The 18,257-nt window shown below is 26.5% G+C and overlaps 1 protein-coding gene across 2 annotated transcripts; it reads left to right on the plus strand.

Moving 5' to 3' along the window:
• Positions 1–811: 811 nt before the first annotated feature.
• Positions 812–10,997, plus strand: unk (RING finger protein unk). 2 transcript variants are annotated; one of them, XM_065516436.1, is made up of 10 exons: positions 812–936; positions 1,013–1,222; positions 2,220–2,639; positions 2,700–2,902; positions 4,653–4,801; positions 7,653–7,764; positions 8,123–8,245; positions 8,443–8,867; positions 9,933–10,052; positions 10,144–10,997. In XM_065516436.1, exons 1-10 carry the CDS (start codon positions 875–877, stop codon positions 10,339–10,341), a joined length of 2,022 nt encoding a protein of 673 aa, XP_065372508.1. In that variant the 5' UTR covers positions 812–874; the 3' UTR covers positions 10,342–10,997. The 2 variants fall into 2 exon arrangements, with proteins under 2 accessions (XP_065372508.1, XP_065372509.1); XM_065516437.1 differs by lacking the exons at positions 4,653–4,801; positions 7,653–7,764.
• The last annotated feature ends 7,260 nt before the right edge of the window (positions 10,998–18,257 follow it).

Consider the following 18,257-nt stretch of genomic DNA (forward strand, 5'->3'; position numbering starts at 1 on the left):
GGTAAACAGCTGATAAGATTATTTGACATTTAGTGTTTTTCACCACACCACCTTTGTTGTATGCCAGAGGTGGGGTTATTGAATTTTACTATTAACCTTTTATAGTTCCATTAATACTTTTTAGTAAAACAGTTTAAATTACATGAACTGAATACGTTAATAATTGTTTTACTGGTAATATTCCAATTTTCTGAATATCCGGCCTTGGCATCGATCGACTTCGCTAAATTAAAAGCGAAAGGTTCATTTACTAATCTGGATCAGGGATGGATATTAAAATTTTTGTTCGGTATCAAAATAATATTGAAATAGTACTTTTTCCAACCTTAGCGTATTCAAATTTTCCGTTTGAATTATTTTCATATAAGTGTAATTCTGAAAATAACTGTATGCTGTTATATACAACATTTTCTTTAGAAAATACTGTTGTACACAAACATTTTTATAGAAAATGCTGTTATATATAGAAAAATCTGTGGAAAGTCCATTAGGTTTTCTCGAAATCCAACCAAAAATAAACAGGATTGCAATTGTCTTCAGTTTTCCAGCAATAAGTGGGTTCCTAAGTTTGCATGACTGTCTGGTCTTCTCTTCAATATGGTAAAGTTAAAAGATAAGAGAGAAAATAAAATTAATACAACATGAGTGAACATGTTTAAATTGAATTGCAAATGATTCTGAGTCTTTAGGATTGTGTATATTTACATAATATAATAAAAATTGTTTCAAACCATAAAATGAGTCGCGGGAGCCCTATGGTACTTTTCACTATGAAATAGTATCAAAATAGTACGATCGTATAAAATTTTCCATCCCTGTTTTGGATACATCTTTTTCTCAAATACGTTTTGTACATCATTCATTAAGTGACAAGATGGCGATTGAGACGAATAAACTTTTGCTGTCCACACAGCAGGAAAAACCTAATCATTATACGTAAATAAATAATAAAATTTTAATAAATTTGTGTTAAACTAATTGTTTGTGTTCTATTTCATGTTCCAATCAACAGATATTTAAAGGAATTTCGCGTAGAACAGTGTCAATCCTTTCTACAACACAAATGCAATCAGCACCGTCCGTTTGTATGCTTCAATTGGCATTTTCAAAATCAAAGACGCCGCAGACCAATACGAAAGCGGGATGGTACATTTAATTATAGTGCTGATAATTATTGTACAAAATATGATGAAACTACAGGAATATGTCCAGATGGCGACGAGTAAGTAAAAGTTGAAAAATGTGAAAAGAAATTTTCAAGCGGCAGGAAATTGCGTATTATGAAAAGACGAATCGAACGAAAAAAAACCATATACAAGAGTCTGGTTGGAAAAAAAGTTGTATGTGAGAATTTGTGTATGTGTTTGCGCTTATGTTTGATTAATGTTGGTTGAAAAAAAAAAAAACAAAATATAGTGGGGTGCATTTGGATTAAACCAAAAATCATTCCAATTCAGTACAGTGTTCATCAAGTGATTTATTGTTTATATTAGTCAACTTGTTGTGTTTTTTAGTTGATATTGTTTCCAAACTGTTTTAATAAGTGTTGTTGTTTTCAAATAGTGTATTGTAGTCTTTTTTTGTTTGGTTTATTTCGCAAAGATTTTTTACTGCTTTCGTCACTTTTACGCATTTATTTTTTGTTTGTATTGTTTTTTTCCTTCCCTTTTTCTATTTTGTTTGGTTTCATTCATTGTGTTGTTTTTACATTTTGTTTTCTTTCTCTTTTATTAGCCGCATCCTATTTACTCCAATTACAAACAATTGGATTTTCTATCTCTTTCCAATTGGCTTCTTTTTGTATATTCTCTTTTGTTACGCCATTCGTTTTCTTTTGTATCACAACAAAACTGGCAAAACAAAATGTTGCCATATTGTTCGTTGTTTTATTTATTCGGGTGGAACCAAAATTTAAGGAATTTAGAAATATTGTGGGGAAAAATAAAATATTGTTAGGGACGTAGAGAAAATTTTCGATTAAAAAATTAATAGTATGTACTTTAATCTTCTGAATTCTATAATATTTGGTATACATGTTTTTCAAGGCCATACACAATTTTAAGTTCTCCAGAATTTCGAAATTAGCTTTACTTTTGTTTTATAACTATTAGATGCGCGTTAATTAACTAAAGTAAATATTTTTTTGATCTCATATTAAAACAATCAATCGTTTTTCTATTTTTTTTTATAAAAAATTTTCTTATTAATCTTAATTACAGCTGCCCATTTTTGCATCGTACCGCTGGCGATACAGAGAGGCGCTATCATTTGCGCTACTATAAGACATGCATGTGTGTGCATGATACCGATAGTCGTGGTTATTGTGTTAAAAATGGGCATCATTGCGCCTTCGCTCATGGTGCCCAAGATCAGAGGCCACCCGTATATGATATTAAGGAATTAGAAGCATTACAAAATGCAGAACTAACACTAGATGGAGCAAATGCTCAGAATGCATTAGACAAAGAAAGAAATCTAATGAATGAAGATCCCAAGTGGCAGGATACCAACTATGTTTTGGCCAATTACAAGACGGAACCTTGTAAAAGGCCACCACGTTTGTGTAGACAGGGTTATGCTTGTCCACAATATCATAATAGCAAAGATAAGAGACGTAGTCCTCGTAAAGTCAAATACAGGTTAGATATACAATAAACATAAATGTATATAAGTTATTAACAAATTTCTTTGGGTTTTAGGTCAACACCTTGCCCTAATGTGAAACACGGCGAAGAATGGGGTGAACCTAGCAATTGTGAAGCAGGCGACAATTGTCAGTATTGTCATACTCGTACGGAACAACAATTTCATCCGGAAATCTACAAGTCTACCAAATGCAATGACGTTCAACAGGCTGGTTACTGTCCTCGTAGTGTATTTTGTGCATTTGCTCATGTTGAACGTAAGTACTCTATACATTTTACTTTCCCTATTCAAACTCTGTGGTTATTTACTTCTTTTGTAATGTAATACTATTCATATTATATTTATATGTACATACGTACATATCTATTTTTTTTATATATATATATTTTATATATACAATTTTCCAATTGGTGTGCTTTTTTCCACAACCATTTTATTATTGAAATACTTCAATGATATGATTTCCTCTTACTAAGTCTAAAAAACTTATACATTCAAATAGGAATTTCGTTTGGCCTTTTCATCAAAATTTTAGTCTTTTAGGTTTTTAATAATTTATTTTATTAGTATTGAGAAGAATATTGAAAAGAGACCATGAAAAGATTTTGGATTTTAAAGCAAAATGTTTTCATTGTTTTACTTTTGGTTTTTAACAATTTCTTTAGTTTCGATTAATACTTATCTGGTGTTTGTTTTAATATTTTCATGAAAATGAGAACTTTTGTTAGGTAATTAATTAAGTACAAAATATGTCCACTATATTTTAGCAAATTTAAAAATTTTGTTAAATTTCATCGAAATTTTAATTTATTTTGAAAATCAATGCAAAACATTCTATAAAACTATAACTTTCCTTCTTTATCGAAAATGTGGATAAAATTTTTCTAATTATTGATAATTTCGAATAATTTTTCACAAAATCGAAAATTTTCGATATTTCGATAAATAAAAAAAGAATTTTAAAATTTATATACAATTTTTACAAAATTTCTGAATATTCAGAATGTTTTCTTTTTCAATATTTCGAAAAGTTTTATTTTTGTTTTGTTGTTGTGTTTATTGTGTTTATTGTTGTAAATGTTTCAAAGTTTTGAATAGCAAAATTTCAATAAAATTTTAAAAAATCGATTATTTTTAATATTTTCTTCATATTGAAAAAAATCATTAATGTTTTTTGAATATTCACAAAGTTTCCTTAATAATGAAAATGTTGATAAACTTTTTTCAATATTTAAAAATTTTCAAAATAAAACAAAATATTGAACATTTTGTTAAATTAAAAATTTGTCAATATTTTGATAAAATTTTTTATCGATAAACAAAAAATCGATATTTTAAAATAATAAAACGAAAATTTTTCTTAATATTTAAAAATTTTCAAAATAAAAGAAAATATTGCAATTTTTTTTAAATATTTTGAAATAAAAAAAACTTGAAAATGTTAATATATTCGATAAAATTTTCTGAATATCGAAAATAAAATTTAAAATTCTCGTTTTGACTCTATCGAATCATGTTACATATTAATTTTGTTTAGCTGACACTATACCAGTGCTATTTTATTTAAATTACATTTTAAAAGTTCTCTTTTTCATGGAAAACTCTTTATTCTATTTCTTAATTTCTTCATTCAACATTTAATTATCATATTTCTTTTGCAAAAAAAAAAAATATATAAAAACAAATTCTTTAATAATTAATTGGTAGCAACAAAAATCAAAATATCAAGCAAAACAAAAAAATTTATTTGTGCTTTATCGTTTTTCACTCTTTTATTTATTTATCCTGCATCATAATTGCCATACGTGTCAAAACCAAAAACAAATAATAATAATAATTCCAAAATATCTATAAACGAAATTATCATAATCTCACAAAATAAAAAAAAAAAAAAAATAAAACATGATTGGTAACTCAAAATTCAACATTTGCCTGACCAAAAACCGTTCAATTCTAAATTCAATGATATCGAAACAAAAATATGTATAAACAAAATCCAAAACTAGCCTATATTGTCACTGAGGAGAAGCCCCGTGATTTAGATGCGATTACAACAAATTTAGCTCTAAGTGATTTAATATCAAATGCTTTGCCTGATATCAAAACTAAGGATGCAACAAACAACAAAACAGGACTAATGACAATTGGCGAAAATGTAGGTATTTTTTTCAAATTTGAACAAAATGAACAAAACAAAAACAAAAAACTCCCTGCTTTTCTTACCCTCACTTAACCTTCAACCAACCCACTTCCATTTCTACTACTATTTATTATTATTATTCATTACAATAAAACACAGAAAAATATGAAAACAAAATAATGCCTAAAGAAAGGTGTAACACTAACTACTCTTAACATTAACAAACATTTAGTCCTGTCTAAAATCATACTAATACTCGTACATACATCTTTAATTCGAAATACATATGTATATGCATTTTTCAAAGCTTTTTCCCAACTTGTCGGTTATTATTTAAACATAACTTTTCAAAAAGTTAAATTTAATTGTTCTATGTCTTGGAACAAAGAAAACCTTTTTTTGTGAGAAAAGTTATTTTTTGGAAAAAAAACTGTTTTTGTGAAAAAGTTTTGGTAAAAAGGTTTTATTGTGAAAGAAGTTTTTTTGTTTGTCAAATACTTCTTTTAAGTTTTTTGGTAAAAAATTTTTGTACAAAAAGCTTACATATTTGCGAACAAGTTTTTTTTTGGGAGAAAAACTTTTTTGGTAAATTTTTTTTGGCCTTAATTTTGAAACCCACTATAAACTTTGAAAGTATGTATCTTGCACGCTCGAAAGTTTCTTTAAGAATATTAAAATTTATATTTTTAATACAAGTATTTCTAATTTAAAAGACTTATCTTGAGCTAAATCAGAGCTACGAATTAATTCAATTTAAGCTTCACTTACTAAAATTTAAATTTAAATCAAAATTAAAAAAATGTCAGCGATTTATTCCATAAAAACATGTCCAACAAAATAAATTCTTTAGCTTTATTCAAAGGTTTCAACATTTAAACACATATTTTATCTTCTTTCAATTTGTTTTTCTTTTACTAAATGAAGTGAAAATAGAATTAAAGAAAAAAATCATTGATTACATTTTATTAAGCCATTTTGTAATGGATTTAAATTAAAGAAAACTTGAATGATTCAATAAGGAATTAATTATATAAGGAATGAATTCAATAAGTTTGAAGTACTAATGAATTAACCTTGCAGGAAATGTGCGTGTCATTGGAAGCCTACTACTGACGATATTGACTAGGTACTTCTTTTGGGACCATATGTAGACATTGGAACCAGAGACCACTAGTATATTTTAATAATTAAAGTCTACACATTTGGCACTTTTCTGAAGTAGATGTCTATAATGAAACTGAATTTTTTGTTTACATTTGACGTTGTATTTAAAAAATTTAAAAGCAGAAAGTAAGAATTCATAACATAATAATAGTCGTCCTCAAATTCATGTTTTTCTTTTTGTTCTCATCAATGTTACAAATGTAGACGCTTCGTTGACAATGTCGCCAAAAAGTCACCATAATAGCGACAACTATGAATTAATATGAATTACATATGAATTAATTCGTAATGAATCATTAAATGGAATCTTTAAGAGTAAAAAATTTAATTTGATTTTATTGAATTAAGAATTAATTCTTTTGAAACTTTAAGCTGTATATGGGATTCAGTGGCAAACATTTTCGATCGGATTTCAAAATATTTCAATAATAATATCAATTCGCAACATTTCAGGTCACTATAATAATTCAATAATTTTTCAAATTTTATTATGGATGTCATAAATGTCATTGATACTCAGTTGTTGTACCACAAAACATCTATAGTGTATGGTAGATGATATTGAAGATTATCATGTGGTTTATTGTTAAATCGAGAAGAATTTGGGTTAATCAGCCCAATTATGAATAAAAAAATTCCGCGGGAGTTTTTTTCCCATTGAATTTGAATAGGAAAAATGAGAAAAGGGGAGAAACTCCCGGGGAATTTTTATTCATAATTGGGCTGAATGTTTCCATCCAGGGAAATATTTAAAAACTCTGTTCATTTTCGAACTTCCGGGATGTTTTTAAGCCAAAAAAGCGGTAAAAATATTCAAACAAACGTTGATAATTCAATAGTGTAAACTTTTATTAAAAGAGTTAAAAGGTCCGACTTAGTTAAATCTAGAAAAAACTTTTTCAAATCAGAATGAATAGAAACAAATTTAAATCAGTCATTATTTTCTCTAAATATGAGTGTTCTTAAACGTTTTAACGTTAAACCTCTTAATAAATCCTGCTAAGTTCTACTAGAAAAGTGAATAATCGAATCATAGCAATAATCGAATCATAGCAATGATGTCCTGGATTTTTTTTACTTATTTCTGACATATATCTGGATTACCAATTCATGAATATATACAATATAGATGTCTAATGATAGACATTTCAAATACCTTTCCAACATCGTATATAACGCCATAGAAATGTGTACCCACAATGGGACAAATATTTTTTAACCCGATTTTTTTTCCCAAAATTTTTTTCACAAAAATATTTTTTTTACCAACAACTTTTTTGAACAAAAATTGTACTTTAGTGAAAGGCTGTGCCGAATTTTATATACCTTATAAATACTTAAGTACATAATTCATTAAATCCCAATTCCCAAATTTACACAAAATCACTTTCACATATATTTTAGTTCACATTATTTCACACCCTCAACAAAAATATCTTTCACCTTTACCCCAATCCATTTCAAAAATGTTCATTAATTCATTTCATACAAAGTACATATGTATACATTACAGCTACTCTCTACTATTCTGTACACACAAAAAAAAAAGTAATGAATATTTAAAGAATTTAAAATGAAATTTTATTTACATGTGAACATTTACTCGTATTTGTAGTTTAATTTTGCTGCTTTTCTTCTATACTTTTTCCAATCTTTTATCATTTACATGTTTATCATTATTTTACCATGTTGTTTTTTGTAGTTATTGAATATTGATGGTAATGATTCCACCAATAATATGTTGGTTAATGCATTGGAGAAATCCGCTAATCAGAGCAAATATTTAAACTTCTCCTTGCCAATGGACAGAATTTGTGAGTATACAAAACCAAACAAACCAAAATCAAAAAAACAAAACAAAAATGTGTGTGTGTGTTTTTTTTATAGAGATTGAATTTCTATTTATTTATAATTATTTATACTATATTATTAGATATGGTTGTGGATAAATTGCCAAAATGTTGTAAACGATTTGAAGAATTTGAAAATATGAAAGGAAAGCAAAATGGCCTTATAGCATGATTTTTATTTTATTTTATTTATTAAATTTCCTTCTTAATTTAGTAAATATGTTTAATTGGAATACAAGTTGTCTACGTTTTATTTTATGAATAAAGTAATACAAAATATGTTTATGTTTAATATTAATAATTTATTGTTTCCCCCATAAAGCCTGTTCCATAGATGAGCAACGTGATAATGTTTTGTCGGCCAGTTTAGCTAATAGCAGTCTAATGACACGTTCCTCAGCACCCATAAACATTCCGAATTCGGCTCTTAATAACTCTATAGGTGGTAAGTTTTTTCTCTTTATTTTTATTTTAATTCAATATATACAGCAGAATTATGAATAAAAATTCCCCGGGATTTTTTTTCCTTTTCAAATTCAATGGGAAAAACTCCCGGGGAATTTTTATTCATAATGATGATGATAATCATATTTTGTTTTAACAAAAACATGAATTTTGTAATTTTTGTTGTTTACTTTACAGATTTCAATTCCGGTGGTTTTGCTGTCAACATTCCTTACAGTCCTACCAACCACTCCAATCTATTCAATGTTGATGCATTCAATTATGGCGGTTCCAATTCAAATAAACTTAGCAATTCCCTAACGGCACCCAATCAAAATGATTGTAGTAATAATTTCTTTTTCCCCTCTCATATCATATCGCCCGGTTTTAACGATGGCCTCTCCATAAGTCCCTCGGTTCGTTTGTCCGAATTGAATAATTTAACCGATGATTTGAATAGTGGTTCGGTGGGCAATAGTTTGACTACAAATAAAAATGCATTTTCATTGCAATCGTTGCATACGCAAAATAATGGCGATGTAAATCGTATGACTTTGGAATTGATGACTACTAAGGCTCAATTATTGAAATTGTCCAGAAGTATGGAAGATATTACACGCAAGGTAAGTTGTTGGAGTGAAAGGAGGTGATGGTTATGACTAAATGGCTGGATTAGCCGACCGTAATGTATCCTTAACGGAATGCAACAGCTGATTGTTTGTGTTGTGTGTAAAGCAGTTAGAGCAGTTAAAGTGCTAAAATATAACTTCGGAATTTGTTAAAATTAAATTTTCTTACGTTTTTACGTGACATCTGCAAATAGTGTTGATTTTTAAAAGCAATTGAATTGAAGAATACTTTTTTTTTTGAAGAAAGCTCAAAATATTGGTTTTTTAAAAATTTTTAACAAAGATCTTTTTTTATAAATTTTTTAATTAAAAAGCTCTTATATAAATTTGTTCATAAAAAGCTTTTTATAAACTTTTTAACTAAAATTTTTTTTCATAAAAAGCTTTTATAAACTTTTTTCATAAAAAGTTTTTTTTTTATAAACTTTTTTCATAATACAGATTTATTAATTAAATATTTTTTTAATTTTTCATAAAAAAGCTTTTTTCATAAACACGATTTTAATAAACTTGTCATAATAAAGATTTATTAACTATTTTTTTTTAATTTTTTGATAAAACTTTTTTTTATTAAAAAAAACTTTTTTCAAAAAAAGCTTTTTATAAACTTTTTTCAAAAAAAGCTTTTTATAAACTTTTTTCATAAAAAATCTTTTTATAAACTTTTCCATGACAAGCTTTTTATAAAATTTTTTTATGAAAGAGCTTTTTCTAAACTTTTTTCATAAAAAGCTTTTTCTAAACTTTTGTCATAAAAAGCTTTTTCTAAACTTTTTTCAAAAAAAGCTTTTTCTAAAAGAGCTTTTCAAGTTTGCGAGTCAAATTTACGCAAATTTATCAGATTTGTGCAAATGAATTTTCACACAATTTGTGACAATTCATTTGCGAGAGTATAAAAATGCTGAGATTGCACAGATTGCGTGCATTTAAGTATTTACACGAGGACCCTTATTTTCACAAAAATATTTTACCAAATTTGTCACCAAAATCTTTTATCACAAGCCTTTTTACCAACATTTTTTTTTCAATTCGAATTATTTTATTACAAATTTCTTTTAGTTTAACTCTGCTAAACAGGAGGCATTAGAATGGAAAGATCGTTATGAAGCGGCACAAAAACATATGAATTTATCATCAGAACTAAGAAATTTATCAATACACAAATTAAAACAACTACAGGTATGACGATTTACTCAATTACTTCCTTACTCTTCATATAATTACACCATTAAATACAAATACTAACTTTTCCAATACATTAATATTTCAGTCAAAATTACGCACAGATTTAGAAGATGTTGAAAAGGTGTTATATTTAGAAAACGCCAAGAAATGTATGAAATGTGAAGAAAATAATCGCACAGTTACACTAGAACCATGTAATCATTTCATTCTATGCGATTCTTGTGCTACTTCGGTAACGGAATGTCCATATTGTCAAATGCCAGTTGCCACAACACACACCTAAATAAATTAGCATGATTCAACAGAATCCGTTAAAGGCGTAAAGTAAAATGAAGAGTAATAAAAAAGAAGGTAGGCATTTGTTTAAATTTTTTGGTTTAAGTAAATAAAGATGATTTACTTATACCTTTAACTAGAATAAACAATAAATTAAAACAAAAATTAATAAAAAAAAGAAAATACAAACTAACAAAATTATAGGTAACACATATTTTAAAAAATTTATTGAAACAAACCAATAAAAGCAAAACAAATTTATGAAAATATAACTACTATATGAAAACAAAACAAACAAAAGAAAAAAATGCTTAAAAAAATAATTAATTTCTATTCTAATTGCTTTATTTTAGTAACTAGTTTATTCTTTATTTAACAAATTGACAATTAAAGCATATTTAATTGTAAATATGCTATATTTATATACAAAAATATTTGTTTTTTTTTTCTTTAGGAATAACCAATTTAATTTTGCTTTATGTTTATTTATGTCTATAAAAATATCTTTATATATTTTAAAATTTTTCTAACAACTAGATATTTACTTATATTAAACAAATATAGATTTTTGTATGTATTAAACAAAAAATAATTCATATTTTTGAAGAAAAAAAAACAACCACACAAACACAATAAATACTTTTTTTTATAACAAAATGAAAATTATTTTCCTTTTTTGGTAAAATTTCATATGTATTAAAAAAACAAAAAAAAGGAAAAAAAACACAAGAAACAAATGACCACAAAAGTTACTAATTAGTTTTTTCTTTGTCCAACAATTATGTAGTTATTTTTAAAATATTAATTATAGTCCTTATAATATTTAATATTTTTTATTACTCGAATTTTTTTTTATTATTTAGCTAGTATACAAACAATTAATAGTATAGTTTTAAAATTGCCAATTTCTTTTGAAATTCTTTATTTAAATTTACAGAAAAACGAATTTTCTAATTTAAAAAAATATTTAATTTAGGAAATTGCAAAATAATTTTGAAATTAATTTTTATATAAAAAGTATTCGGTTGTTATTTTCTAATGAAATGAAATCCAAATCAGCATTTAATTATAACAATAAAAGTTACTTTTACCGTATTTCAGATACACTTTAACTGACATTCCTGTTTACACTTTTTATAGGTACAGCATTTTATTTGACCACTGAATGTTATTGAAATTCAGTTTTCGTGACCAAAATCTATCTATAGTGCTATTAAAATTATAAAATAAATTAGCAACAAGCATTCTAAAGCCTAGATGACAACTAAATAGGTAACTGAGAGCCAAAAACCAAAGTCTGTTACATGTTTGAAAAGAGTACTTAAAAAAAAAAAAAATTCATTGACATTTCTCTCTTTCCGTTCTATGTATTCTAAGGTTTGAAGGGTAATTTACTTAGTAGACTTCTATTCGAATATCTATTAGGAATCCCTACAACGATGAACAAATTTAGGAAATATTTCCTAATCGATGGAATTACCCTTCCATAAGTTCATTATTATCTGTAGTGAAGTCACTTTATTCTCCTGATGAGGGGACGATATATCCTATGGCTATAATATCCAACGATATAATTGCATCATTGCCACACCACGACCTACTTCCTACCTATAGCAAGAGCTACCAGTTTGCTCTGGTCCATTCACGATTGGTTATTCGAGCCTTGCTTTGCTAGCCTATCCGAAATCGAGTTGTCATCAATATTCCAGTGTCGAACCCAATTTGACTATCAACATTGAAATTCAGCTCTATATAGAGACATCAGAGCAAAGGTTCGAAAGAATTAATTTATAATCCATTAAATAATTTATTATAAATTCTGAGGCTTTTGTTCGCTTTTGTATCGATCGCTTGCTTATTCATGAAGCTTCAATAATCCTATGTTCTCAACTAGTTTACGAGTAGTTTGTGTCTTTCTAGACGTCGAGGTGGTCCGCTCGTTGCTTTAGAATATTTTGGTACTAGTCATGCCTTACAAATTATTAATAAGCGAACATATTAGGATCTATTACGATTCAGCTTCATCCGGAAGAAAAATCCAATTGTTGTGGGAACGCTTAGGATTCTGTTAATGGTTTTGCACTCTGCAGAAATTTATAGTCATAAAAAACGAGTTTATCTTTCAGATTGTAGAAGCCTTAAACATTTAATAAATTTTTCAGACAACATTTTACTTTTCTGACCAAATGTTGCCCGTTACATTTTTAACGATCACAAAAGCTTCTAAATATTCTAAAACTATTTGCTACCATTTTAAAACTTTTAATCAAAAAACACTAAAACTATTTCATTAAAACAAACGAACTTGAAAAACAATAACAAGGTCAGCTTTTAAAAAGAGCTGCCTTTTATAAAATTGAGGGTGAAACATGTTGCATATTTTCGGGGTTTTAGGGCAACATTATTGGAAAAGAACACATAATACTCTTACCAAACTAAATTTTTTTCAGAAAATAACATAAAGAAGGGTAAAAGGCAGAATAAAGGCATAATTTATGTCAGAAATTAAAACGCCATTAATAACGGTTTTTAAATAAAATGTTGCCTTATTACAACAGAACAAAAAGTTAACCTTTTTAGCAACAGCATTATTTGTTTTAGTAGCGCTTGGTATATTGTACCACCATTAAATCTAAAGATTATTCCTACAAAAGTCAAAGTTTTTGCCTTTTCTTAGGGTTACATTTTTAGCAAAGAACAACCCGTTCAAAATGTTGCCTTATTTCACAAGTGAACATAAAAGGCATTTATATGAAAGAAAATTAAACGCTTTTACTGTTAATATTATGAATTCTGAATACTTTTTATAGAAAATTAATTAAAATGTGAAATTGTAAGCAAATTTTATTTGAGCTGATATAGAAAATATTGTTAAATGTAGGCAGAATTTAAAGTCGTTCGATAGAAAACAAAATTTAATATCTCTCTAATATGTTTTTTAAGATGAGACAGGAACAGTATTGTATATAAAAACAGCGATATAAAGCATCAGTTTAATAAGCATTAAAGTATTTGGTCTTGAAGTGATTTAAAAGTACTTTTTAAAAGTTATGATTGCGATAAACAAACGATTATAATTCTAAAATGAAAATCCATTGTTATTCGAAAATGTTTTTTTGAACAATATTTACAGACCAGTGAATCTTTCATATTTAAACAATTCCAAATACGTATTTATATTTCTAATATTCTATAAATTGCATGATATTTTCTTACTTCAAGTAAACTTAAAAAAAGTATTTATTAAAAAAATTTTAGGCAGGATTGGTTTGCCTAAAACCTATAAATCTTTAGATAACAAAAACCAAAAAACCTTTTTTTTAAAAAACAGTATTTTTTTAACCTACAAAGAATTGGCAAAACTTTATAATTTTTTCCATTCTTTTACATTAACTACTTTATTTCTTCTATACATAAATTTTAAGTTCCTTTCTCTGTTTGGAGACAAATTATTAATAAATAATAAAAATAAAAACACACAAATAAATAATATTAAAAAATAAGTAACAAAATAATAATAATAAATTCCATGTAAAAACTATGCTTTTTTTTAGGTATTCAAACAAAATATGTAAATGAAAATTCTAAAAAAAAAACGTAAACTATGTAACTAAAACCACCATGAAAATAATAAATTAAACATACATACATACAACAAACAAAATTGAAAGAAAGAAAAAACTAACAAAACAGCGATTATTTAATATTAATTATTTTATAAAAACAACAGAAATAAAAACCAAATTATATCTACAAAATATTTTAGGCAGAAACAAATTTTCTTACACAACAATAAAAACAAACATATGTATAAATAACTAAATAAATAAATCACATTTTTTGCAAAAGTATTATTCTGTAAACTCTGTGAACTGTTTGTTAAAAAAAAAAAATAATAATAAAACAAAATCAAATTGACTGAAATTTTTACAAAGACACCGATACCGAGAACAGTAGTAGTATAGTTTTCTTTTTTAAAATAAAGAAAATAAAAAGAAATGAACACAACACGTTAAACACAACAAATTAACTTAAACTATACAATTTTGTGATTTTTTGTTCTTGTTTTTTTTTGTGTGTTTAGAATAATTTAATTTTTAATTGTTTTTTTTTTCAACTAAAATAAAGTAATTAAATAAAAACAAAATACTCATACGTTTTTAAACAATTAAAAAAAATTATTTGATCAAACTACTTGCCATAAATATTATAGGACTTTCAAGGATTTGAACATAAAAATTAGATTTATTTATAAGTCTGAAAATTTTTGCAGCAGCAACTTGTATATACACTGCCCGAAAATATCTTAGCATACAAAAGAACATGTCTTTTGAAAAGAACATGTCTTTTCAAAAGACAATTTCATGTAAATTTTCAAACCTAGCGGCTGGCATCTGATAACATCTAATTATTTCTTTTCTAAGATTGCGGCAGACGCTAGAGATGAGCGATCCCGTGATTTTTGAACGACTTTAGTCTCACTCAACTAGGGTTTTTATCCCGGGAATTCCCGGTACAAATTTCCCCGGGAATTTTGCCAATTTTTCACTACCCGATTCCCGGGATTTTTAGTCGGGAATCCCGGGAATTAAAAACTGACGAAAATACATAGCAAACAAGTTAGAACTCTATTTTTTTCACCAAAAAACAGTGGAAAGTTTTTACAATAATAGACCGCTTATTATTATTATTATTTATTTGGGGTTTTTCGTAAGAAAATTTGAAAAGTGAATTCATTATTTATAGAATTTATTTCTTATTGAATCATTATAATTTCTTTAAATTTCTTCTTCAAATCCATAATAAAATAGCTTCATAAATTTATTAAATTTTTCTTCAATTCAAATCTAGTACAAAAAGGCTTAAGTAAATTTTTTCAATTAATTTTGTAAATGATTTGATTTAACAAAAATTTAATCATTCAAAGTTTGATTAAATTCTGTTAACTTCAAAATTAATTCAGTTTAAACAAAGGCTTTGGAATGAATCTAAAAAATTAAATATTAGGAATGGATTTAAGGAATAAAAGGCTGACATTCTTTAATTACGGACTAGGATTTTAGTGAATTAAGCTCAAATTTTATTAATTAATTCGAAGCTCTGATATTTAATAAATTATAACACTAAGTTTTTATATGAAATTTGGCTATAATATTCCTAATTTACAGTATCATTATATATTTCGGGAATAGCCGGGTACCCGGGAATGTAGAAAAAAATTCCCGGGAATCAAAAAAGGTCGGGAAATTAAAAACCCTACACTCAACCCAAGATTGTCAGCTCAACGATAGCTCTACCAACCGAAAGATTCTTTAACTTCACTGAACTTTCGGCAACAAGATCTAACAAAAGTATTCACTCCTATCGGCAATAATCTGTGAAATTGTGTTTCCATGAAATATCCATATCCCTCGAATGGAAAATTGCTATCGTGAAATTCCCATGAACGTTTCATTCACAATAGTTAATTTTGTTCGTAACAGCTGTTTATTGTTTACAAAATTCCATCTAAAAATTTCAAAACAAGGGGAATTTTTTCACCGAAACAAAGTTGATGATTGTTTTTGTAAATTTTCCCTTATTCAGAACATCAATACGCTCGTTTGAGTGGCATTCTTACACAAACATTGCAATACGGGACTAGCTTATAAACTAGCTATTTAATTTATTTGATACTTTGGTCCTTTAATTTTATTTCCATTACTTTTTAAAGAAGAGGGCCGCCATTTCAATCATTCTGCCACGTAGCAGATACATATTGTATAAGTTGTCTCCATTAACTATTTGTTCTAGGTTAGCTTATTACGAGCATATTCAATGCCCCACATTGTTGGATCTCTTTCTCTCTTTACCAGACCATTAGTAATATGATTACCTGTGTATTAAGTATGTCCGGCATTCCTGGTATAGAACTGACAAATATTCGAATAATACTTTTTTATATTGTGTAAAGCCTTAGGCAGTTTAGACCATCGAACCCTGTGATAAAATTAAGTGTGAAAGAAGTAGCATATTTTCGAGGTTTTAGGGCAACAACCAATCTACATTTTTTCAGAAAAGAGCACAAAGAAGACTAAAAGTGACATCATTTATGCCAGAATAGAAAACGGCATATGTGTTTTACAAAAATCCTCCTATGTTTTTATAACATTCAGCATGAGTAATTAGCTTGTCATTCTGAGTCGTCTGTCTGTAGAAAGCAACTTTTCGAAGCCCTAAATATCTTACAGACATGATTGATGAAACTTATATATACTCTTTACCATTAGTGGCAAGTGTATATATAAGTTTGTCATTCCGTTTGTAATTTCTACATTTTTCATTTGCTACTCCACAAAGTATATTTATTCGGGGTTGTCATAGAATCCAATCATTGTCGGAATCGGTTTTGAAAACGACAAAAAAAGGTACATTTGATTTATGAAATCCAATGTAATTTTTAATCGATAAAGAATTTAAGTCTAGATCGATTATAAAACCGATAACTTTCGAATTCACGAGACCAATGTATTTTTTTGGAGTTTTCAAAACCGATGCCGACAATGATTGGATTCTATGACAACCCCGATTCTAGATATAACCATGTCCGTCTGAATGTTGAAATCAACTTTCCATAGGCCCCAAATAACTTACATACATGATTTATATATCAAAATACCTAGATTTTTTACCTATTTTTTATATAGAGAATATGGATATCTAATGACAGATAAACATTTCAAAGACCTTTGAAAATTTATATAAGGCCATAGTAAGTCGGACCTACAATGGGTCAAATCGGGAAAAACTTTTTTTTAACACGAAAAAATTTTTGTCGTACAATTTTCTTCACTAATAAATATAAAAAATAAAAATAAATTTATAAAAATTAGCTTTGCCATCAAAATTTTTCACTTATAAACTTGAAAAAAATTTTATTAGAATTTTGTTCACCTAAAAATATTTGAAATTTTCATTTTAAAATATAATTTGGTGAAGGGTATATAAGATTCGGCTTAGCCGAATATAGCTCTCTTACTTGTTCCTATGAAATCATGAAATCCCCCCTATATATATGTTCCTCTTACCAAGCTATAACCATTTTGACATTTTGAAATGAAATAAAATTCTTTGTTGGATCATTAAAAAACTTTGCTGTTTTTTTGTATGCTTAGGTTGTTTCGAACATTGTATATAACATCAGTTGGTCATGAAATTTCAATTATTTTAATATATTTTGGATTTTTTTTTTAATTATTTAAAGTATTACAGCAAGTAGTTTATATTAAATGAAACAAAAATAATATACAAATGTGTCTAAATATTAATAAAAAATTACATACGAATTGTTAAAAAAAATCGGATCCACACATAAATACGCCAATTTAATTTGATGTCTCTCCAATTTTTCCGAAAGCTTTATAGAGTACAACAATCAAGAATTCATTAAATTCAATGAACAAAATAAAAACAAAAATATCTAAATTGCAATAAAAAGTAATTAAACACCAAATTTATTTAAAAGAATTATAAAAAACAACAAATTATAAAAATTTAAACAAAATTATAAAATTTACAAAAAAATTATAAGCATAACAAAACTAATAAAAATAAACATTATGATATAAAACAAAAAAAAAAAACAAAATTTATGTATGTATTTCATTATTAAATAAAACAGAAAAATTAAAATATTTCTTTAAATTTTATGTGTCTAAATTTTGTAGAAATTGATGTTTAGTTAAAACTTAAAAATATTATTAATATTATACAATAAATAAAAGAATTACTAAAAAATACAATTGAAAATAATAAAGAATAAACATTAATAAATATATATGTGATGACAGAATAATAAATAAATAATACACAATAACAAATAATAAATTAAATAATGTAAAACTAATTGTTATTATTAATGATGATATATAAACAAAAACTATA

This window comes from Calliphora vicina, chromosome 1 (assembly GCF_958450345.1).
Source record: "Calliphora vicina chromosome 1, idCalVici1.1, whole genome shotgun sequence".
NCBI lineage: Eukaryota > Metazoa > Arthropoda > Insecta > Diptera > Calliphoridae > Calliphora > Calliphora vicina.